The sequence below is a fragment of the Peromyscus californicus genome, unplaced genomic scaffold (assembly GCF_007827085.1).
Source record: "Peromyscus californicus insignis strain IS unplaced genomic scaffold, ASM782708v3 Scaffold_3__1_contigs__length_106647218, whole genome shotgun sequence".
Lineage (NCBI taxonomy): Eukaryota > Metazoa > Chordata > Mammalia > Rodentia > Cricetidae > Peromyscus > Peromyscus californicus.
Genome location: NW_026294551.1, coordinates 60,900,125 through 60,923,847, shown reverse-complemented (window position 1 = coordinate 60,923,847; position 23,723 = coordinate 60,900,125). Strand labels below are relative to the sequence as shown.

Sequence of the window (23,723 nt, the reverse complement as noted above, 5' to 3'; positions counted from 1 at the left end):
AGTCTTAAAAGTTTGTTTGTTGAGATAGGATCTCACTATATAGCCCTGTCTGGCCTAGAACTCACTATATAGACCAGGCTGGCCTCAAACTCAGAGATCTGCCTGTCTCTGACTCCTGAGTGCTGAGATTAAAGGTGTACACAACACCTTGAATCAAGTTTAAGCCATGGAGATGGTACCCTTCCTTAGTTCCCATTGCTGATGGAAGATGCTTAACTGCTTTGATTCTTCTTCATGGGATTTGGAAAGTAAGATGTGTTTAAGTTACCATTTTACCTGGTATTTTTCTCTTGTTCTGTATGCTAGTACTGAAATTAGAAAGTGAATTTCAGAAGATACCATTTGATGCCTGAGATCAAATACTTCATAATTTTTGTGTTACAAGTAAGAGCAACAAACTTCTTTTAGATTTGTTTAAAAAAATAATAATTTTGAGGAAAATGACATCCCAGATAAGGGCAAAGAATAACCAAAGGCACTGAGTCAGGACATAAAAAGGAACAAAACTTCAGTGGCTGAGCTGAAACCTGAAAGCTTAGATGGACAGAGGGGAATAATAGAAGCCCACAGTGGCGCTGTGAGAAGCCTGGAGCCAGGCTTTCTTCTACTGTTCCAGCTTGGCAGGTGTAAGCTTGTGGTTGACGGGACCAGTCCTCTTTACAAACAGTCTGCTAATTGGGAAAGCATATCAGCCTTGTGATGTGATAGTTGCCAAGTAGAGTTAACATTTAAATACTTAAAAAATCATAATCCCCAAGAGCTCACCTGTACTTGGACCAAAATAGACAATGCCACCAAGTGGTACAGAAAATCAACATCATTGAAAAGCTCTGTACCACAGCCATACAAGGTAAGCAGTGGGTTAGAGAGGCCAGGGGGAGATTTGAAGGGAAAGTCATCACAGATGTATGTATACATATGTTAAATTATGACATAAGACACATAAGGTGGACCTGCAGCCTATCAGTGGACCTGATGCATCTGCAGTGGTTGATGGGAAATGTTGCCTTTTGACAAAGACATAACCCTTTTGCATTCATGCACCAGATTATGGTTTTCTGGCTGCTGGTTTTCTGTTCTTAGGTTATGGACTGCTAACTCCTACATGCAGAGTAATGAACTAAAGAGTACTGTAATGAGTGTTGGTAGCCTTTGTTCTTAGGTATATTTAAAATAAAATGTGTAAACCTCTCCCAGAGCATTCACATACTACAGAGAATTTGACAAAAGCATACTCCTCCACAAGCTCAGTGGATAGCCCGGATTCACCACTAAGGTACCATGTAGCTTTTGGCAAGGTTTCCCTAAAAAAATAATAATAGAAGGGATTTCTGTAGAAAATTAAGCTTTCAGATACTCCTTCCTCAGCCTCCCCAGGGCTGGGATTTAGATAATGGTTTTTGTGACACATTACACTTCCTGGCATATGCAGTAGAGATCTAGCGCGCATTTGTTTCACTGAAGTTGCTACTACAGTGTGGTAGCAGACATGTTTTGCTTCTGTTTTAGATGGGATTCCTAACCAGAAGCTGGCCATTTCTTGCAGGATATGGCTATGGAAAAGAGCAAACCACACACTGCTATCAACTAATGTGTTGGACTTCCTGAACATTGGAGCATTTGTGTTCAGGTTTAAAACCAACAGAAGCTGAGCTTTTGGGTGACTGGGGTTTTCAAGGCATATTTGACTTCTGATACATATGTGATACAACCTAGAGGCTAGAGTTGGCTTACAAGTTGGCTTATAATCTTACACTTTCCCCTTTATTTACAGAATTTGCTAAGATATTCCTGGCTGTATGATTAAATATTTCTTAATATTATTTATAAGATACAGAATTCATATTCCTCTTGGGAACACAATAAATGTAATCATTTATTTATTGCTCAGGTCATAACAACTCTTAGACAATCTAGTACAAGGAATTTCAGGCTTATTCACAATGTATGGGTCAAGTATTCTCTATTTGAGTGTTTTACATTACAGGATTTTTTTCTTTGTTTTTTTTTTCTTTTAGATATTTACATATGTATAATTAGATATCTGGAGGATTGTGACCCATTCCTTTTCCTCAAATTTACTAATGTTTCATATACACTTTACATAGCCTGAAGGTGACTTTGTATTATGCCTTTAATGTACCCACAATCTGACATATGGGGTCAAGTACGGAATTTCCTAGTAGTACCATATTGACATTCAAAAGACTACAGAATTTTTGTAAAGAATATATATATATATATATTTATATATACATATATATGAACTTTTCTCTACATGTATGTATATATACCACATGCCTTCCTGGTGCCCATGGAAATCAGAAGAGGGCATTTGATCTCCTGGAACTAGAGTTACAGACAGTTGTGAGCTGCTGTGTGGGTGCTGGGAATCAAACCTGGGTCTTCCAAAAGAGCAGTCAGAGCTGAGCCCTCTCTCTAGTCCCCAATTTCAGATGTCTGATCATTTCACATTTCAAATTTTCAGATGATAATGTTCAGACTTATTCTTACTATTAAAGCCAAGACAGCTGATTGGTCAGTGAGTATCATTTTTGGATATGTGAAAACAGGCATCCTTTACATTAATTTGTATTGCTATGTCCTTATGAGGCCTTAATGAATCTTTCCACTTACCCATTTGATGTTTCAAATCACTGGGAAACTTAGACACCTAAAAAGAATAACTTGCAGTGTGTGGGATCCTCCATTTTATTCCTATTAAATTAACAAGGAATGACATTTAAGTAAAATTTTTAAAATGACCTGCCTTGGTTGCTCCTTGGCAATAAGCCAGGTAAATGGCATGGATGGTGACCCACTGTTTGATGTGCTTGAGAGTCGCTAAGGTGGGAATAAGATTTTTTTTTCTATCCAGACCTGATCTCTTAACCTGGTTTCATTTTCTTTCTGCATATCCACCTGCTGATTTTCCTTTGTTCTTTAATTCTTTTATTTATTTCCTTTTTTGAGGTGGACTCTTCCCATTTTGCCCAGTGTGGCCTCAAATTCCTGGGCTCAAGTGACCTTCCCTTGGCCTCCTAAGTATCTGGGGACACAGGTCACGTGATCACACTGCCTCACCATCTGATTTTATACTGTGTAACACAAGGTGCGAAACAAAACAACCACCTCTTTGCATCAAGTCACTAGAAATTACTTTTTAAAAAAAAATCAGTCCTTTACCATTTCTGAAATGCCTGCTAGTTTCTTCCAAGGAAGTTTTCAGTTTACTGATTTTTTTTCCCCGCTCAAAAAGAATCGCAATGCAGTGAAGAGCATAGGGCAGAGTAGTTGATGTGCTTTAATTGCACCTCACTTAAATTTAGCCTATTTGTGTTGATCATAGAGCAGTAGAAGAAAGCTAAGAGAATTAAGGACAAGTAAATTCAACCGTCAGAGCTTATGCATAGCTAGATTAGTTTCAAAAAATTGGGAAATATTTTAAACCTTCACTGACCTTATTAAAATATATTTCCAGAAATATTCTGTTTTAAGCCTTTCTCATGAATTAGTCATCTTGCATAACAGCTGTGGCAATATGATATAATAAAAAGTGCAGTGATTTAGCAACAGGGAGGTTGGGAATTCTCATCTTGGCTCATTCACAAGGAGATTAAATGACATCCTAAAATCCTCTAGATAAGAAAGCCACACATGAGAGCTGAATCATATGATCTGTCTTTAATGGTCTACCCTATGAGTCTCTGCTGGTGTTTAGAAACCACACAACATACTAGAAAATTTGCATGAGAGTGGAAACTTCACACAGAATTTTCAGTCTTACTCTCAGAGGGCAAGTATCGTACGAAGAAGGTGTGTGTAATGGATTGCACTTTAGTTGGCTTAGGCAGAAAAGTGTTAAGTAACATGGGGAATTCCTGAGAAAACTGAATCAACTAGATTGTAGACTGAGCTTCCAGAACAGCCTTCTGAAGTTACAATACAACCAGGCTACCAGAAGAGCTGTGGCCTTCACCGTGATGGGAACCCTAAACCATGGGTTGCCTGCCTATTTAGAAAGCTGTCACTGTAGCTCCTAACCCTAGGAGCACCTTGTCTCTGTTAAGATCTGTGTCAACATAGTAAATGCCTCATGTCCTGGCTCTGGCCCAAGTCTCTGATGGGGAGTCTAAGTCATAGGAAACCTTAGCTAAAAAGGACTCTTGGGATTCACCTATCCAACCTCTGAGTGTGCCACATGAGGTACTGTGTACACTGCTGACAGTTGTTTATGATAAGTAACACTTACATGTTTCTTCACATTTGCAGAGATAGGCATGTATTTTTCACTTAGAGATACCATTCCATTTATAAATATATTATTTCTGACTGTTAACTAAGAAAGTGTAAAAGATAACTTAAAATTCAGAAAGCTAGTTTTAAAGTTGGGATTCCCCTTCCAGCTTCATGCATTTTGTCCACATTGGTTTTGTTTCCATCTGTCTTTCCCCTTGTGAGGGCACCCTCCACCTTTTCAATTTGGTGTGCTCTTTGCCATACAGACCTGTGAATGAAGGGACAGAGCCCTCGGAGGTTGATGCTGCTGGCCGGTGGCGTGGAGTCTACATCAACAGAACATCTCCAGCTCCTTCAGACTCTGCGACCACCGTGAAGTCACTGATCAAGTCATTTGACTTAGGACACTCAGGTATTTTACAAAACCATGCATTCAAACCCTGGCCTACATAGCAAGCCTGTTTCTGCCACATTGGCCCCAAGCTGATAGAACCAAGGGCTCACTCTAGCTAATGCCACTCTGCAGGGAGCCAGGATGAGGCTGTGAGGCCATGGGTAATGCTGAGGCAGCCTCATCCCTACTTCCACTTCCTGTCGTGCCTCTTCATTCCTTTCCTACCTCACAGAGTCGTCACTTTCAGGGCCACCTGCCTGTCTTCTGAGAACTGCCAAGGATAGTCAGCAGCATTGTTGCCCAGGAAATGAGCATCACCTGTGTGCATTTGGCCCCGTTGTTAGGAGTCTCAATCATCCTCACTTGCAATATGCTGTTAGACGTCTTTCTACTTAGTCTTACATGTGAGCTTTCCTGCTGATTTGTCTGTTGTTTCTGATCCTGGGTTTGTTGCCAGCTTTTCCTGCTGTAGTCTGACTCACAATTTCCCTTTGGTTGTGCATCTTACACACAGAAGGCAATTATACATTCATACCTTAAGCATATGCACAAATATAGTATGTTGAAGAAACATTGTGCTTCTGTTCATAATAGAGATAACTTGCTTCTTTTGACTGCCACAAATGTATTAGAAAACTGGATCAGTGGCTAATTCTAAAATGATCTGGTTGTCTCTGCTAAAATAGTTTCTAAATTGTTTAGATTAAGATTAGACAACATATTGAGAGGCAGGAAAACCCAGTGAGTCAGTCTGTAGAGAGAGCATGAGTCATCAGTAATGATTTGTGTATTAACGTTCCTGTTGCTTACCCCCAAGAGAAATCTCATTGCATATTCCTTTTCCTCTTCCCCCATATCAACATCTGAGACCAGTTCTCGCTCTGCTAACTCTCCCCCTTTTATTTCCCCAATCCAGCTCTAGTGTAGAGGAGAAAAAGATAATAATAGAGTAAATGTTATACCTAGTATTGTGAGTAGGGGGCTTATTGCTTTGTTTTGTTTTGTTTTGCTTTGATACAAGGTCTCTCTACATAGCCCTGGTTGTCCTGGAGTTCACTATGTAGACCAGGCTGACCTCTGCCTCCCTCCCAAGTCCCAAGTCCTGAGTGCTGGGACTAATGTGTACACCACCACACATAGATCATCATGAGATTTTTAAGTCACCAAAAAGGGGTAACATCAAAAAACATTATTTGTAGTTTTGAACTAGATTTAAGTATTTATGTTCCACTCTCTCCTTAGCAGGTGGAGCTGGACAGAGTATTTCTGTCCACAAGACTCCCAGAAGCCCCCTGAGTGGAATCCCAGTGAGGACTGCTCCAGCAGCTGCTGTCTCTCCAATGCAGGTATAGAAGAACCCAGATGCAGGCAGCTCTTCATGTAACCTTCCAGGTGTTCCTAGCACTTATAAGTGTGTGCCTGTGGAGCAAGAGGATTTATAAATTGGAACATACATCCCTCCAATACTCATTCCACTTTAGTATTGAGTATAAGACCTGTGACTACAGAGATATTTGGTATTTTGCTCACTACTAGGTCTCCTGGCTAGAACAGTGGGTGACAGTCATCACTTCACATCACAGTAGAGCTCAATGAAGTTCTGTTGATCCGGTGAAGGAATATATCAAAGGAACTTCAGATGTTAATCTCCGTTGACGTAGCCAATTTTTTCTTAAAGCCCACATCTACATCATACACAGTTACTTAGTCACACTTGATGGCTGTTTTGGTCATTGTAAATTTAACTTAGTACAAAAACAATACAGTGAAGGCCCTTGTGCAAACTTTTGACCTCTTGAGGCACTATTTCTGTATGAGTGCATATCAAGATTCATTTCAAAATGTTAGAAATTGCTCTAGTTAGCAGAAAGGAATTTAGTTCAGAGACTTTGGTACTTCAAGACTAGAAGAGATAACTAAAGCCTTGGTGAGCTCGTGGGAAAGGCTTTCTAACATCTCAAGTTGACCCTTAAACGTGCTTCTGTTTTTGCTTGATTCAGAACACCCTTCACTAAGTACTTCTTTAGGACCATGGCCTCCGTCAAGACCTAAGATCAGCTTCAGGGCTATCTACTTCCACATGTGCATCCAAGACAGCAAAACACATGCCTCGTAATACCATAGCTGTGGGTTCAGACCCCAGAACTCCTCTGCATTGGGAAAGCAAATGCATCCACAGCCAGCAAAAGCAGGAGCAGGCAGCTGTACCCTCCTGGCACCTTGCAGAGTTTTGAGAGTGGGCCTGTCTGACAGAAGCTGAGTGACGTGGTGAACAAGCTTTAAGAAGTTTAGAAAGCATACCCTTTAACTTTCCAGTCTCTGCTAACTGTGAGCAATGAGGGAGCTAGTCCTTAGAACTCTGGAAACCAATCCCTAGAAGTGGGAAGAGTACCACTAAAACCTGGAAGTAGATTGGCTCTGTCCTCGCACATTGAAACACTTGATATATGAGTTCCTTCTACATACACTTTGTTCACACAGAAAGTGCTGTTTCCCGAGAATTTTGACATCCCCTACACATCGAGAATTTTAGTGAGATGACGCTTGGTTTCACTTTTGTGGCTTGTGCACTTCTTCATACATGACTATGTATGTACTTACATTCGTGCTGACCACTTTTCTATGTGGTTTCAGCTTTTTCATGTTTATGAGACACTTTGATACATTCTCTTCAACCTTTATTTTTATACAGAATGCTTCTATTGGGGACTGGGAGATGGCTCAGTGGTTAAGTGAACTTACTACTCTTACGAAGAACCAGGTTTAGTTTCCAGCACTCATATGGAGCCTCACAGCTGTCTGTAACTCTGGCTCCAAGAGTCTAATGAATCTGGCCCCTTCACTGGCACCTATACTCATGCATACACCTACACACACAGCAAGCCACCTGGCTTTTTTTAGAAGTGACTGTTTTATCTTGTAACATCATAATTTCCTTTTACTGAAAAGGTGGTTTTGTTTGTTTTTCCTGAAATGTTTTACTTAAGAAAATACTGTTCTGTGTTTTCTTTCATGGCTTTAAGATTTTTATATCATTTAAATATCTTTCTATTAGCTTATTAAAATATCCTTCCTTAGTATCAAAGAAGCCTTTTATTTTGTTAAAAGGTTTTTTTGGGGGGGAGGGGTCTCACTATGTAGCCCTGGCTGGCCTAGAGCTTCCTATGTAAACCAGGCTGGCCTTGAATTCACGGAGATCTGCCCACTCTGCCTCTTAGGTACTGAGATCAAAAGCGTGCACCACCATGCTGGCTTATTTGTTGAGTTTAAAAACCCACAGAAATATGAGTTTGTGTCTGGGTGCTCTTCCCCCACTCTCACCACCTCCTGGAAGCAGAAGTAAATCTTTTGAGGGAGGTAATCTCATAAGGGAATCTTATCTTACAGCCATTCATTTTCTTTTTTTTTTTTTTTTTGTTTGTTTTTTTGTTTTGTTTTTTGAGACAAGGTTTCTCTTTGTAGCCCTGGATATCCTGGAGCTCTGCTTTGTAGACCAGGCTGGCCTTGAGCTCAGAGATGTGCCTTCTGCCTCCCAAGTGCTGCTGTTTAAAGGCATGTGCTCCCACCACCTGGCACAGCTATTCATTTCCATATAGAGTCCTCTAGTCAGTTTATAGAATCCCAGGCACATAGGCTAAATGACACCGAAAGACTATATAAAACTCACAACAAACAATAAACAACAGAAGCAGGCATAGAAGGTCCGTATATTGATGGTATTAGACACAGACTTTTAAAGAAGAGATGAATGCAGTCAAGAAAATACATACCAGCACAAACAACAACTATAAAAAAGAACCGATTAAAAATTACATGACTTAGGCTGAGTGTGGTGGCGCACGCCTTTATACCAGCACTCAGGAGGCAGAGGCAGACAGATCACTGAGTTTGAGGCCAGCCTGGTCTACAGACTAAGTTTCAGGACAGCCAAGGCTATACAGAGAATCCCTATTTAAAAAACAAACAAACACATGACTTAACTAAAGACTCAAGTGTAAAAATTAAGTTATAAATTAAACATTTACCAGGGACTTTCGAGGGACTGACTACGAGATGGCAGAAATATTTCAGCTGAAGTGCAGATAATAAGGGAAGAATGAAAAGATCTGTGGAGTTCCTGGGATTCGATCTGGCAGGAGAGAGATGTGAAGAGAGAAAGCCAAGAGTTTCCAGAGCTGGTAGAGAGTCCAGCCACAGGCAAGAATGACAGTGAACCCAAGCTAGAAGTGTACAAAGAGAGCCACACTGGGCACGTCAGTTAAAACTGCTAGAGACAAGACCACAGCTTCTCCATAAAGTGACAGAAGCCAGAAGCCAGAGCAACTGAAGGAGAACCATTGGTTCCAGGGATTCCTTCTGACTTCCACAGGTACCCTCATACATGGCACACACACACACACACACACACACACACACACACATACACACAACTAAATAAAAATAAATCTTTTTTAAAATTTCATAATAAGAAAATATTATAAATTATTACTTTGTGCTGATAACTTTGAAAAAAAATCTTAGAAAATCAGAAAAAGTTTATGTTTATTTTAGTAGTCTGGAGTTTAAATTATTTCTACAAAGGAAACACCAGACTCAGAATGCTTAACAATAAAATCCCAAAATCTTAAGGAAGGGAATAACATCATGAATAATGAATCATGAATAACATCATGTTAATCATGAACTCAAACAAAGACTAGAAAAAAAGGGTTAAACTTTTCAACTCATGAGGCATGGTAGTTTTATTATTTTTGGTAAGAACAAAAAAGACAAGACAATTAAAAGGCGAGTCTCTCATGAACCTCCATGTAAAATTCTTGAACAAAATTTTGTCAAACCTAATTGAACAGCATATGAAAAACATGTCAAAGGGGGTTTATTCCAAGAATGCAAGGTTTTAACTATTGAGAAGAATCAGGAACTTACCATAGTAACAAAGAAAGAAAACATGTATTCTCATCTTGGTGGGTAACAGCCAAGTGTATTTGGGAAATATCTTTGTGACACTGGCAATTGAACATGCTAGGCAAGTTCTCTACCACTGAGCTATGTCCCAAGCTCTTGTTTAGTTTTTTGAGAAAGGGTCTTGATAAGTTGCCCAGGCCCCAGATAAGTCTTGAATTTTTAATCCTTCTGTGTCAACCTTCTGAGTAGCTGGGGTTACCATGAGTCTTGGTTACTCTTCTTGATTTAAACAAAGCCCACATAGAATTAACTCCAAGATATATTCAACAAACAAAGCCAAATGGCACCCAATAAGTATAGTGATGTGTTAACATTTGTGGGTTGTTTTTTTTTTTTTTTGGTTTTTCGAGACAGGGTTTCTCTGTGTAGCTTTGCGCCTCTCCTGGAACTCACTTGGTAGCCCAGGCTGGCCTCGAACTCACAAAGATCCACCTGGCTCTGCCTCCCGAGTGCTGGGATTAAAGGCGTGCGCCACCACTGCCCGGCAACATTTGTGTTTTTATAGACATGGTGTTTTTGTTTACCGTAGTAGTAGTAGTAGTAGTAGTATGTGTGTGTGTGTGTGTGTGTGTGTGTGTGTGTGTGTGTGTGTGTGTGTGTGTGTGTGTGTGTGTGTGTGATGAAATCTGCACTTGTGGGGATGATACTAGGTATTTAACTCAAGTGTCAAATGGATTAGGATAACCACACTCTGGGGTTTTCCAGTGTTCAGCGAAGTATTGCTAACTATAAACGAGTTGTTGGTTTGCAGATCACCAGAACTTTTTCCAGAAGTAGGACAGATTCTGCTATCCAACAGCATTTGCTGGACAAACATTTAGGCAGATTCCACCTCTTGACTGTTGTGAATAATGTTGCAATCAGCATGAGTATACAGATACCTCTTGAAGATCCTGATTTCAATTCTTCTGGTTAAAAACCTAGTAGAGTCCTATGATAGACCTATTTTGAAGTTTTATTCTATTTTTGAGACAGTGTCTTGCTATGCAGCTCTGGCTGAACTTGAATTCAAAATAAAGTCTAGGCTGGCCACAAACCCATAAAGATTTGCCTGCTTCTTCCTCCCAAGTGCTGGACTTAGAGGTGTGCGCCACCACATATGACTTTATTTTGAATTTTTTGAGGAACCTTCACTCTGTTTTCTCTAGCATTATTATATTCCCACCAATAGTGCACACAGATTCTAATTTTTTCTATTTTTTTCTAATTTCTAATTTTTTCATATTGTCACCAAATACTTGCTACTTTTTTTTCTTTTGTTTTTAGATAATAGTCTTAAAAGTTAGAATGTAATGGTGTCTCCTGGTTTTGATTGTGTTTTCCTGATTGGTGATATGGATCATCTTTGCATATACTCTTTGATCATTGAAATCCAAAAGGGGTGTGTGTGTGTGTGTGTGTGTGTGTGTGTGTGTAGTATGTGCAGGTGTGGTCTATGTTTGTCTGTAGGTGTGCATATTTGTGCGTGTATGTGTGAAGAATTGAGGTCAACATCAAGTGTCTTCCTCATAGTTTCCCCTCTTATTTTTGACACAGGGTCTTCCAGTGAACATGGAGCTGACCGATTTGCTAAATTAGCTGGCCAACAAATTCCCCCTTTTCTGCACCCTTCCCCATCATTTCAGGATTCTTCTGCCTCTTGCTTTCCAGTGCTGAGATCATAGGCATGCTGTTCCACCTCACTTAAAACATTATGTTTACAGATATCTTTGAGAATGTACGGAATATTCCAGAAAGGATATTTATAAAGCAGATTAGTAACAATTGCCACTGGGAAAAAGAAATAGGTGGTGGAAGTGAACTGGGGATTATCCTTTCATTAATGTTCTCTTTAAGCCAATTGGACTTAATACCGTTTGAAAAGATAAGTTATTTTAAAAGCTCCCTAGGTTGTTATGATGTGTTTAAGAATTGTGTACAGGTACAGCAGTGTGCACTTGTGCTCTGCTGTGCTCACACTGCAAGCTCATCATGCTGAGGTGCCCTTTGGTTTTGACAGAGACATTCGACTTACAGCACCATGCGGCCAGCCAGCAAAGGGATGGTTCAGCGCTTGGATCTGCCGGACCTTCCCCTCTCAGGTAGATGACTGAAAACACAAATACTTTGTCCTATTTTAGTGGTGTTCATTTTGTGTTGCATGAACTTGAATTTGGTGGTATTTATTTCTGCTGATTTTATCCCCTCAGGGTGCACATTTTGCCCATTAGATGCAAATGTGCAGCCCACACTAGAAGACATGCCTCCTGCTTGCTGCCCTCCTCAGTGTGTGTGGATGCAAAAGAGATGCCAACTTGGCTGGATTTGATTTTATGTTTGTTTGTTTGGTTTTGGTTTTTTCGAGATAGGGTTTCTCTGTGTAGCCCTGGCCGTCCTGGAACTCACTCTGTAGACCAGGCTGGCCTCGAACTCAGAGATCCATCTGCCTCTGCCTCAGGGTGCTGGAAGTAAAGGCGTGCACCACCACTACCTGGCCTTTTCTGTTCCTTTCCTTTTCTTTTTCTTTCTTTCTTTCTTTCTTTCTTTCTTTCTTTCTTTCTTTCTTTCTTTCTTTCTTTCTTTTCTTCTTCTCCTCCTCCTCCTCCTCCTCCTCCTCCTTCTTCTTCTTTTTAATAAACTGAATCTCAAGACAGTATATTCTATTCTTTTTTTAAAATTACTGTTATACAAAACCCTTGTCTGGTTTTGTGTTTGTTCACTGATTCCACAGTCCTTCAATGCACCATTTTTAGGCCTTTGAGTATTACCCTCTTCCTCTTGTTGCACAGTGTCCCTTTCAAGTTCAAATCGTGACAGTGAAGTGGAGGTTGTAATTAGTGGGTCTCATAGGTCACATTCCCATTCCTGCTGGGCCACCAGTGCTGATGATGCAGAGCTGTACCTTTAAAAGGGAGGTAAGCGAAGCCCTGCTTGGCCTCGAGTCTCTCGGCCCTGCCATTCCATCCCAGCTTTAGCTTTATTGTGCTTTGGTTTCTTCATCTCTAAGATAGAAACATTTCTGGGGCTGGAGAGATGGCTCAGCAGTTAAGAGCACTTGCTGCTCTTTCAGAGGGCCTGAACTTGCTTCCCAGCATCCACATCAGGTAGCTTACTACCACCTGTAACTCCAGGGGATCTGACACCCTCTTCTGGCCTCTGCGGGCACCTGCACTCATGTGCACAAACTCACACTCACACATATACACATAACTTAATTTTAAAAAGTCAAAAAGAAAAAGAAACAACTTTACTTCATAGAGTCGTTTGAAGGATTGAATTAATTCATTTAACACACCGAGGACACTGCCTGGTGTGCCTTGGGCATCATAGAAATACTTGCTGCTAATCATTTTCCTTGCTAGTGTCTGCTGAGCCTGTTAGCATGCTCAGAGAAAAGAGCAACAGTGCTTTTGGTCTAGTAAATGTTAATGAGTTTTCTGCAAGCTTGGTTCCAGTCCCTGCACCAGGCTAATATCACAGTGAAGGAAGACACAAAAAGTTATGCTTACTCTGTGTTGTAATTTAAGTATGCAACAGCATTACATCTAAAAATACTCATAGCTTGCATAGTAGTTACATTATCACAGATAATCATCTCAGCCTTCAGCAACTTAGCACCTTTTTCCCTGCAGAGGGTCTTGCCTTGATGTTGATGTCTGCTGACTTTGGTCAGGTGGTGCTTGCTGAAACTGGGGTAATGGTGGCAATTCTTAAAATAAGATACCAGTGACGTTTACCAAGTCATTTTCTCACCTTGCCTTTCCCAAGGGCTTTCTCCCACATAGCACTTCCTTTAAAATCAGACTCACTTCTCTCAAAACATGGCTTTCCCCCTGAGTTCATGTCATATTCTGAATCCTTTGCTATCATTTCAATGTTCATACCACCTTCACCAGGTAGGGATTCTGTCTCAAGGAATTACTTTCTTTGCTCCTCCATAAGAAACAACTCACTACCCACTAATGTTTCCTCCTGAGATGGTGGTGGTTCAGTCGCCCCCTCCATTGCCAGTCTAGTGCCTTTGCTATTTCCACACCTGCAGTGATCCCCACCACTGACATCTGGAACCTCTCAAAGTCATCACTGAGGGCTGGGATCAACTGCTTCCAAACTCCCATTGATACTGACATTTTTACTTCTTCCCATGAATTACCCTGCTCCTAGTGGCATCTGGAGTCTTGAATCTTTTCAGAAAGCTTTCTATTTATTTTGCTCAGATTTGTGGGAGGAATCATTATTTGTGGCAGCTATAGCTTGTGAAATGTTTGTTTAATAAACATTTAATGAGAATTACTCCTTGACCCTTAGACTGTGCAATGGCTTCTGAGTCAGGAGGTTAAAAAAAAAGTTAGTTAATAAAAGAACATTAATTTTGTACATCTCCATCACTATTCTTGAGTGATCAACCAGGTGCAATCTCAGTGAGCAGTGAGGGTGGTGGTGTTGATTTTGTTTATTATTACTATACGTGTGGGTAATGTATATGTAAATATGCATGTACCACAGCACATATGTGGAGGTTAGAAAACACCTTCTCAGAGTTGGTTTTCTTCTGCTACTTTTACATGGTTTCACGGGAGTGAACTCAGGTCATCAGCACCTTTACTCACTGATATATCTGCTGTAGAATATTACTTTTAACTATGTGAAGACGTGTTGCTTTTATTTATGCTGCATTTGTTTAATTATGTAAAGATATGTTACTGTTTCACCTTGCCTGCCTAAGGCACCTGATTGGTCTAATAAAAACCTAAACAGCCAATAGTTAAGCAGTAGAGGGATAGGTAGGGCTGGCGGGCAGAAAGAATAGAGAAGGGTGAAGAGAACGAGGGGGAAAAGAGGGAGATGCCTGGAGCCAGGCAGCCACCAGCTAGCAGACACAGAAGATGCAGGAAAAGTAGAACATACAGAATGACAGGTTAAAAAGCCCTGAGGCAAAGCATAGATGAAAAGAAACAGGTTAATTTAAGTTATAAGAGCTAGTGGGACAAGCATAAGATAAGACTGAGCACTCATAACTAATAAGAAGTCTCCATGTCATGATTTGGGAGCTGGTTGGTGGCCCAAAAGAAAGTCTGCTTCATATATCCTGTAGGCCCAGGACAGAGTGTTGTTGTTATTTTATGTGTATGTATTGTGTATGTGTGCACCACATGTGCAGTGTCCTGAGAGGCCAGAAGAGGGGTCAGATCCCAGGGAACTGGTACAGACAGTTGTGAGCTGCTGTGTGAATGCTGGTAACTGAACTCGGGTTTTCCATAAGAACAGCTAGTATTCTTAACCTGAGCTATCTCTTCAGCCCCACAGAGAAGTTTTGAAAAGAATGTTTGTGTGTTGAGAGTCATAGCAATGGACTTTAAAATTTTCATACATAGTGTTGTAAAGAGATGCATTGCCCTCTAGTCTTTACTGTTTTATTTACAGAGTATAGGCAGAATTGGGCTAATACCATTTTTAAGCATCCTAGGGCTTGGTAAATGAATATTGCATGCAACTTCAAGGCATTCAAGTCTGAGCACCTCTTTCCCAGAAATGGAGGGTGGAGGCCAAAACATAAGATTGAAAACCTGTCTGGCTTAAATCTATGCATCATTGTGTAATATCCTAGCACACACTCATTATACAGTATAAAATAGGGAGTAACTTACTTGCATGAATAGTGCTAGGTGAATTTTTTTAACTGCAGTAAAAGCTATACAACATAAAACTTAGTACTCTATGAGTGATTGTAGCTTTTATGTCTTTTTCAGGCTATTCTACCAACTTCCAAGTTTCCTAATTATCTAAAGAACCATTCTTTTGATTGACAAGATAAATAATAAAGTGGAGACCACAATTATCACTGTGGAGCTCATTGGCTGACCTTCTCCTTCTTACCCTCCAGGCACCTGTCTCCTGGTGATGATTCTATTTACTGTAATAAAGGACTGCATAGTGAAAATTGTTTGCTTCCAGCCATTTCCAGCAACTGCTTGTCAACATTGAGGTCATCCCTAACTGCAGATTAATGTTCTGTTTTTGTTTTGTTCTTCCGTGATGTAGAACTGTTTTTCTCTGCTGTTTAGACCTAATTGGCCTCACCCCCAACTTGATGCCCATAATTGGTGGCTATTAGCTGAAGAGGTTACTGTTTTCTTCTGTGACTGTAGGTGACAGGAGGTGGCCCCAGCTGTCCTGTGATGTTCGGCTAACTACCGAAGTCTCACAGCTCCAGCTCCTCTGCTCTGCTTTTGTGATCCTTTGAGAGATATCTGGAGACTTCAGCTCATTTTTGTGCCTGTTTTCACTAACTCTAATAGGACAGCAGAAAGGCGCCTTAAAAAGAGGGGGTTGTGCTCGGTTTTTAGTGAACGATAAGCCTGTGATTGGAGCTACTTGTTCTCCTGTGGGCTGTCGTTCTTGGTTCCCAGCTTTTTGTCTGCCGCTGTCTGTGACCTGACAGTCGCATGAGACATTTTCCTACCAGCTTTTCCTCCGATGCCCACAGCATAATGCAAACAGCACTAGCTGGAGACAGAGCGAGAGGAGTGGCCGTCCTAACTGGGTAGTTGCACAAGGCTCTTAGAAGGCCCACACTTAATGCTTGGATCACTGTCCGAAAATTTAGATCATTTTTGAACAAAGGACTGCTTTGGCACTAGGCTTCCTCCCTCCCTCCCTCCCTCCCTTCCTTTCTTCCCTCTCTCCCTCATTTATTTATTTATTTGTTTGTTTGTTTCTCTCTCTTGTGTGTGGGTGTTTTGCCTGCATGTATGTTTATGCACCACTTATGTGCCTGTGGAAGCCAAAAGAGGGTGTTGGACCCCCCATAACTGGAGTTACAGACAGTTGTGAGCTACCATGCGGGTGCTAGGAACTGAACCCAGCCAGTGCTTTTATTTTTTTTTTTATTTATTTATTTTTATTTATTTTTTTTTTGGTTTTTCGAGATAGGGTTTCTCTGTGTAGCTTTGCACCTTTCCTGGAACTCACTTGGTAGTCCAGGCTGGCCTCGAACTCACAGAGATCCACCTGGCTCTGCCTCCCGAGTGCTGGGATTAAAGGCGTGCGCCACCACCGCCCGGCCAGCCAGTGCTTTTAACCACTGGGTCATTTCTCCAGCCCCAGTAGATCCTTTTTTAAAGATATATTTTATATTTGTCTTGTGTGTGTGAATGTGAGTGTGGATTTGTGCATCTGTGAACAGAAGAGGAGGCCAAAAGAGGATATTGAGTGTTCTGTCATTCACTACGTAATCCTTTTGAAGAAGGATCTCTCCCTCAAGCTGCGGTTCTCATTTTCTTGGCTAAGCTGTGTGCCAATAAGCACCAGCATTTCTCTTTGTCTTCATTCTTATCAGAGCTGGAGTTACAGATGTGCGCAGGACACCAACTTGCTAGGGTCTGAACTCAGGTCCTTGTGATTGTGCAGTAAGCAGTCTGAACAACTGAGCCATCCACCCTGGTCCGAGGTTTTATAGGTTATATAGGTAGGCCTGCCTGGAGAATTCTTTCTAGAAAATACCGTGTCCCTGTTTACATTTTTATTATTCCAGAAAGAAAAAAAAAATGTGTGTATATGTATATTTAGGAACATATGCATATACCTATGTAGATATATGTCTTTGTACTTGAGAATAAAGTATGATAACCAATCAGATTTCTCCCCTCTAGAAATGGGTGACAATGTTGTTATTCACACAGATCTTCTGAAGGGAAGGGCCGAGGACCGGAAGTCAGACCCTTACCTCCGAAAGAGTCCCTCACTGGAGTCCCTGAGCAGACCCCCTTCCCTGGGCTTTGGGAACACCAGACTGCTGAGTGCGTCCACCGGGGGTCTGAAACCAAGCAAGCTCAGGTACTGAATTTTAAAGTCTGAGAAATGAGATGAACATCCTCTTCCTTCTGTCTCATCCAGTCAGCTTCCTTCTGAGTGACAGCGATTAAGATATAGAACGCACCTTCAACAGGTCTGATAAGAAGGTACTACAGAGTGGTTTGGGACAAAAATCAAATGAAGAGCTGTACCTTTTTTTTTTTTTTTTTTTGTTTTGTTTTTTTTTGTTTTTGTTTTTTTTTTTTGTTTTTTTGTTTTTTTTTTTTGTTTTTTTGTTTTTTTTTTTTTTTATTAATTTATTTTGCAATACAATTCAGTTCTACATATCAGCCACGGATTCCCTTGTTCTCCCCCCTCCCGTCCCCCTCACCTTCCCCCCAACCCCCCCCCATTCCCATCTCCTCCAGGGCAAAGCCTTCCCCACAGACTGAGGTCAACCTGGTAGACTCAGTCCAGGTAGGTCTAGTCCCCTATCCCAGGCCGAGCCAAACAATCCTGCATAGGCCCCAGGTTTCAAACAGCCAACTCATGCAATGAGCACAAGATCTGGTCCCACTGCCACACAACAGATTGCTGGCAGTGGTCGAGAGACAGCCCGAACTGACCTACTCTGGTGATGGGATGGCCAAACACCCTAATTGTTGTGCTAGAAACCTCATCCAACTACTGAGGGATCTGGATGCAGAGATCCATGACTAGGCCCCGGGTGGATCTCTGGGAGTCCAATTAGCGAGAATGAGGAGGGTTTATATGAGCGAGAATTGTTGAGACCAAGGTTGGATAAAGCACAGGGACAAATAGCCAAATGAATGGAAACACATGAACTATGAACCAAGGGCTGAGGGGTCCCCACTGGATCAGGCCCTCTGAATGGATGAGACAGTTGATTGGCTTGATCTGTTTGGGAGCTGTACCTTTTTAAGCAGGGGCCCTGAGATGGATCATTGAATAAAGGCTCTTGTTATGCAAGCCTGAGTTCAATCACCAGAACCCATGTGAAAGAGAGAACCAACTCCACAAAGTTGTCCTCTGACCAGCACACACATGCCATGGCACACATATCTCTCTCTCTCTTTCTCTCTCTCTCTCTCTCACACACACACACACCAGTAATGGTAGAGTTTTTTTAAAGTTAAAATTTTAGCAAAGAGGAGCTGGAGAGGTAGCCCAGTGATCAAGAACACTTGTTGCTCTTAGAGAGAACTCAGGTTCAGTTCCTAGCACCCACATCAGATGGCTCTAAGTTGCCTAAAACTTCATTTCCAGGGGATCTCCACCCTCTTCTGGCCTCCAGAAACACATGCACACATGTGGTGGACATGCATATGCTCAGGCACACACATATACCCATAAAATCAATCAATCAATCTTTAAAGTTTAAGCAAAAGTACTCGAGGAGTTGTTTGGATCAGGAAGTCTAGAGAGGAGGAGGATTCCTGTCAGTAGCTGTAAAGCTGCCAGGGTGAGTGAGCGATGGAACTCAACCCAGGGCCTCAAGCAGGCCCTGCCAAACACACACCAGGCCCCCAGCCAGTCCGGTAGACGGCTGGGGAGTTAGAGCCGTCAAGGCAGGCTGGAGCCCTGGTGCAAACAGTCTGCATTGCCAAAAAGAGCTTCATACTTATTTTGGTAAAGCAGTGGGGAACCACTAAGTCTGTGGGATTGTGTTTTTGTTTTCGAGTAGTGATTAAGAGCAGACCTGCTATTTAAGGAAGATTATTGAGAACACAGTGGCATAGAAGGAGGATTAGAGCCATTTTTTGAGATCAGCTTTTAAAGGGGCGTTAGCAGAGATGTATAATATGCAGCAGAGGAGGAAATGAACAGTGGGCCTAGATGGTTGCCAAAAGCCTGTCTTTGCCCCCACACGTCTGCCACCTCCCCCTGCCAGTGCCCCTGCCTACCAAGGTCCTGGTGAACTTATTTCATCTGTTTCTCTTCTGCCTGGAGTCTTCCCTGCTTTTCCATGTTGTTAGTCTAATGAACGAAGCACCTAGTGTCCTGCTGTGGACCTCTCAGAAGCCCTTGTAGCAGTCATCACTCTGCATTCTGCTCTTCTGGGTCTGTATAGTTTAGCTCCATCCCACTCACCTGTGATGATAGCTTCATCCTGGATAAATGGAAGACTAGAGAATTTACCATTAAAAGCAGTAAGAATGAGGTGGCTCAGTAGGTAAGAGCATCTCCTGTGAAAGCAGAGGACCTAAGTTCAAATCCTACTTGGGTGTCTTCCACTCATTTGCGTGTGTAACTCCAGCACTTCTTTTGTAGTATGAATAACTTGCTGTCATTTCATGGATAGTAAATATTTCATCCTACATTTGGGCGTCTTTCCCAGTGCATTGCCTTGTGCTCCACCTAACAGTTTACCCCCAGATGAGTCTAAGAAACCGTCTAGTTCAGGGATAAGAGCTTTATAGTAGGTAGTATAAGCATCCATGAATGTCGTAGGGGAGGGCTTTGAGTCTGAATACATTCAGATCGAATGTATCTTTGGATGTGACTGATATTTGATCCCAAATAGGTAAATTCAGATATTTTAAGAGGTTTATAAAAGTCTCAGATATAGATCATCTGCTTGTCTGCATATTAACTAATAGAAACAGGTTTGAAGGACCACAATTAGTGCTACTCTCAAATCAGTGCTATAAACACACAGGAAATTTATGTATATTAATATGCTATTTATAGTATACCTTTCTTCATAAAAGGTCAGATTTAGTGACCTTAATTTCTTTTCTTTTCTTTTCTTTTTTTTTTTTTTGAGACGGGGTTTCTCTGTGTAGTTTTGATGACTGTTCTGGATCTCACTCTGTAGACCAGGCTGGCCTCAAACTCACAGAGATCCACCTGCCTCTGCCTCCTGAGTGCTGGAATTAAAGGCGTGCACCACCACCGCCCGGCAATTTCTTATTTCTTTAACATTAGTGTTAATTAAGATTAACCTATGACAGAATAGAATTTTTTAGATTTTTAAAATTGCATTCATTTTTATTTGTGTGTGCATGTGCCACAATGTGCATGTGGAAGTCTAAGGACAACTTCTACCTAATACAGCTTGTAGCATAAGTCTCAACAAGATTTGAATTCAGGTCACTGGACTTGGCAGCAAGTGCTTTTACCTGCTGGATTGTCTTGCCAGCCCTGGAATTCCTTGCATTGGAAACTCAGTCTTTTTTAGCTATGCATAGTCATGCACACCTACAATTCCAACGCTTAAGAAACTGAGGCAGTCCAGGCGGTGGTGGTGCATGCCTTTAATCCCAGCACTCGGGAGGCAGAGGCAGGAGGATCTCTGTGTTTGAGGCCAGCCTGGTCTACAGAGTGAGTTCCAGGACAAACAGGGCTACACAGAGAAACCTTGTCTCAAATAAAATAAATAAAATAAATAAAATAAAATAAAATAAAATAATAAAATAAAATAAAAAGCTAAGGCAGGAAGATGAGTTCAAGGCCAGCCTGGGATACATAATGAGTCCCTGTCTCAAAATAAATTTTCAGTCTCTATTATTAAATTTCTTGTGAGGGCAATCATTTAATTGTGTAACATTGGGTGGTGTTCTCTTGCTCTCCACTTTATTTATTTATTTATTTATTTTCGTTTTTCAAGACAGGGTTTCTCTGTGTAGCTTTGCGCCTTTCCTGGAACTCACTTGGTAGCCCAGGCTGGCCTCAAACTCACAAAGATCTGCCTGGCTCTGCCTCCCGAGTGCTGGGATTAAAGGCGTGCGCCACCACCGCCCGGCTCGCCACTCTATTTTTGAGACAGACTCTCTTACTGAATTGAAGCTTGCCGTTCTGGCTAAGCTGGCTAGTAAGCTCTAGGAGCCATCTGTCTCCATTTCCCACCCCTGGGGCCACAGGCATGATTGACCATGACTGCCTTTTATTTTGGTTTTGGGGTTTTGAACTTGGGTCCTCTGTTTTCACAGCAGATGCACTTACCTACTGAGTCATCTTCCTAGTCCCAGAGATCTGCCTGCCTTGGCCTCCCAAGTGCTGGGACTAAAAGTGTGCGCCACCACCACCTGGCTGACATAATGTATTTCTAATGTGACTCATTTGGCTGTTTCTTTAGAGTACTATTTGAATAAACCTACACTTTGGCTTTTTCTAATCTAGTTTTTTTTTTTAATGTATATATATTTGAGGGTTTTAAAAGCCAGCACCTTAACCAGGCAGTTGGTGGTGCACACCTTTAATCCCAGCACTCAGGAGGCAGAGCCAGCCTATCTCTGTGAGTTCTAGGCCAGCCTGGTCTACAGAGCAAAAAAGCCAGCATCTTGCCAGATGTGGTAGTACGTACTTGTAATCCCAGCACTTGGGATGTAGAGGTAGGAAGATCAGGAGTTCAGAGTCATCCTTGCCTATAGTGAGTTCAAGGCCACCCTGGGCCATATGAGACCTTGTCTCAAAAGAAAAACGAAACAACCGTTCTACCAGCATCCTCCTTAACTGTGTGTTCTTCTTTGTAATCAGTGTTGAAAGAAGAGACCCTCTGGCAGCCCTGGCCCGGGAGTATGGCGGCTCTAAGCGTAATGCACTCCTGAAATGGTGTCAGAAGAAGACAGAAGGTTATGCGGTAAGGCTCGGTGCTGCCAACTGGGCATTTATGGTCCTATGCCGGGACATGTTCCATGTGGGCATGTGCTTGGTTTGCATGGAGTATCGTCTCTGTTCTCTCAGCCGTGACTTCCAGGGAGGGTATGATATTTGTGTACTGTACTATGCAAAGGCCTCCCGATGAGGAGAAGGGGGTTGGGATACAGAAGGCCAGTCTGTAGCCCACCCCCCAGACTGTCTGTGAGTACTCACATCTGCTGGAGGAAGGGAACCTTCTCCCTGAGGCCGCCCTGGACAGAGCTGCTGCTAAAGCATCTCCTCAAAGAGGGCAGCTCCTCTCATGTGCATAAAGCCTTCCAAAGGTTTTTCCGATTTTTTCTGTTTTTGTACCTTTAAGAGTTTTCATTTAGTTTAGTTTTGTTTGTCTAGGGTGGTGTTTACTTTCTGAGAAGAGCAGACAAGGAAGTGATACCTGATACAGGTTTAAACTTTTTATTATGAAATAACATACACAAAGATAAAAGTACATGAATTCGAGTCTCATTAATCATGAAATGGAAACCCAGTCAGACACCCCATCCTGAAGTAGCATCTCCAGTTCCCACAAACCTGTCCTGACTCTCCAGCCAGAGCCCCTTGCTGCTCCCCGACGTACCTGTCGGCCTCACTTCTTCTCCTTGCAGTTTTCTGTAGAAGTGTGAGTGCTGGAATAGTGATGCCTTTTCTCAGCGTTTAGAGAAAAGGAACAAAAAGCTGTATAAGATCTGCGTCTGGCTTTTCATACAGTATTGCTAGTAAGATTTGTCCTTTATTGCTACAATTGATTTTCCTTACTACTTAGTAAGACATTGTGTGATTTTTGTCTTTACTTACCTACTCTGTTGATATTCTTACCTCTGCTGGATGTGCTCTTAGGACTGGAGTGCTTAGGCCTTAACTGCACGCACATATTCAAATAGAGTAGATGATGCCAAGCAGATTGCTAGGTAACTATGCATTGTCCAGCCCACCAGCAGTTTAGGGGAGATCTGTTCCTGTGTGTTCTCAGCAGCATTCTGCCTTCCTCACTCACGGTCTTTGGGTAAAGGGGTCGGGGTATCTTGATATGGTTTTGATTTTTGTTAGCCTGTTGGCTGATGAGATTGAGCATATGTTAACTGGCCATTTGGACAGCCTCTCTGAGGGGATGTACCTAATCAGGCCTTTCATCCCTGTCTATTTACTTTGTATTTTTGGTCCTCGAGATGGAGCATGGAGCCTCCTACAAAGCACACACTCTGCCACTGAGCTGCTTGCCAAGCTCCTGCTGCCCAGTTTTCAAATAGTTTTCTCTGTTTTTTTTTTTTCTTTATTGTTCTTAAAAATTCTTTATATGGGCTAGAGAGATGGCTTCGGGGTTAAGAGCACGCATTGCTCTTCTAGAGCACTGGAGTTCAGTTCCTAGCACCCACATGGTGGCTCACAACCCTCTTTTCCAGGGTTGACACCTTCTGATGCTCATACAAGCGTGCAGCGAAACAGTCATCTATAGATAAAGTAAAACGTAAGCTCTAGTTTTTAAAAGGTCTTTCTATATCCTGTATATAAGTTCTTTGTTAAATAGATGTATCACAGATTCTTTAATGGTACTTGATATTTCACTCTTGAGAAGCAAAACTCTCAGAATTTTTTTGTGTTTATTTTTTTCAGTTTGTGAATGTTTGTGTGCATGTATGTGGGTGGACACATGCCTGCCACCACAGTGCACCATGGAGATCAGAGGACAACT

General features: G+C 41.7%; 1 protein-coding gene across 7 annotated transcripts in view; it reads left to right on the top strand.

Moving 5' to 3' along the window:
* Positions 1-23,723, top strand: part of Specc1 (sperm antigen with calponin homology and coiled-coil domains 1) — a 281,079-nt gene that overhangs the window by 184,814 nt on the left and 72,542 nt on the right. For 6 of the 7 annotated variants that reach the window (XM_052757163.1, XM_052757167.1, XM_052757168.1 and 3 more), the window contains 5 exons: positions 4,506-4,651; positions 5,876-5,979; positions 11,598-11,679; positions 17,260-17,413; positions 21,872-21,974. In XM_052757163.1, coding sequence (XP_052613123.1) covers positions 4,506-4,651; positions 5,876-5,979; positions 11,598-11,679; positions 17,260-17,413; positions 21,872-21,974 — 589 coding nt within the window. The remainder of the gene's footprint in view (positions 1-4,505; positions 4,652-5,875; positions 5,980-11,597; positions 11,680-17,259; positions 17,414-21,871; positions 21,975-23,723) is intronic. The other variant, XM_052757169.1, reaches the window with a different exon arrangement.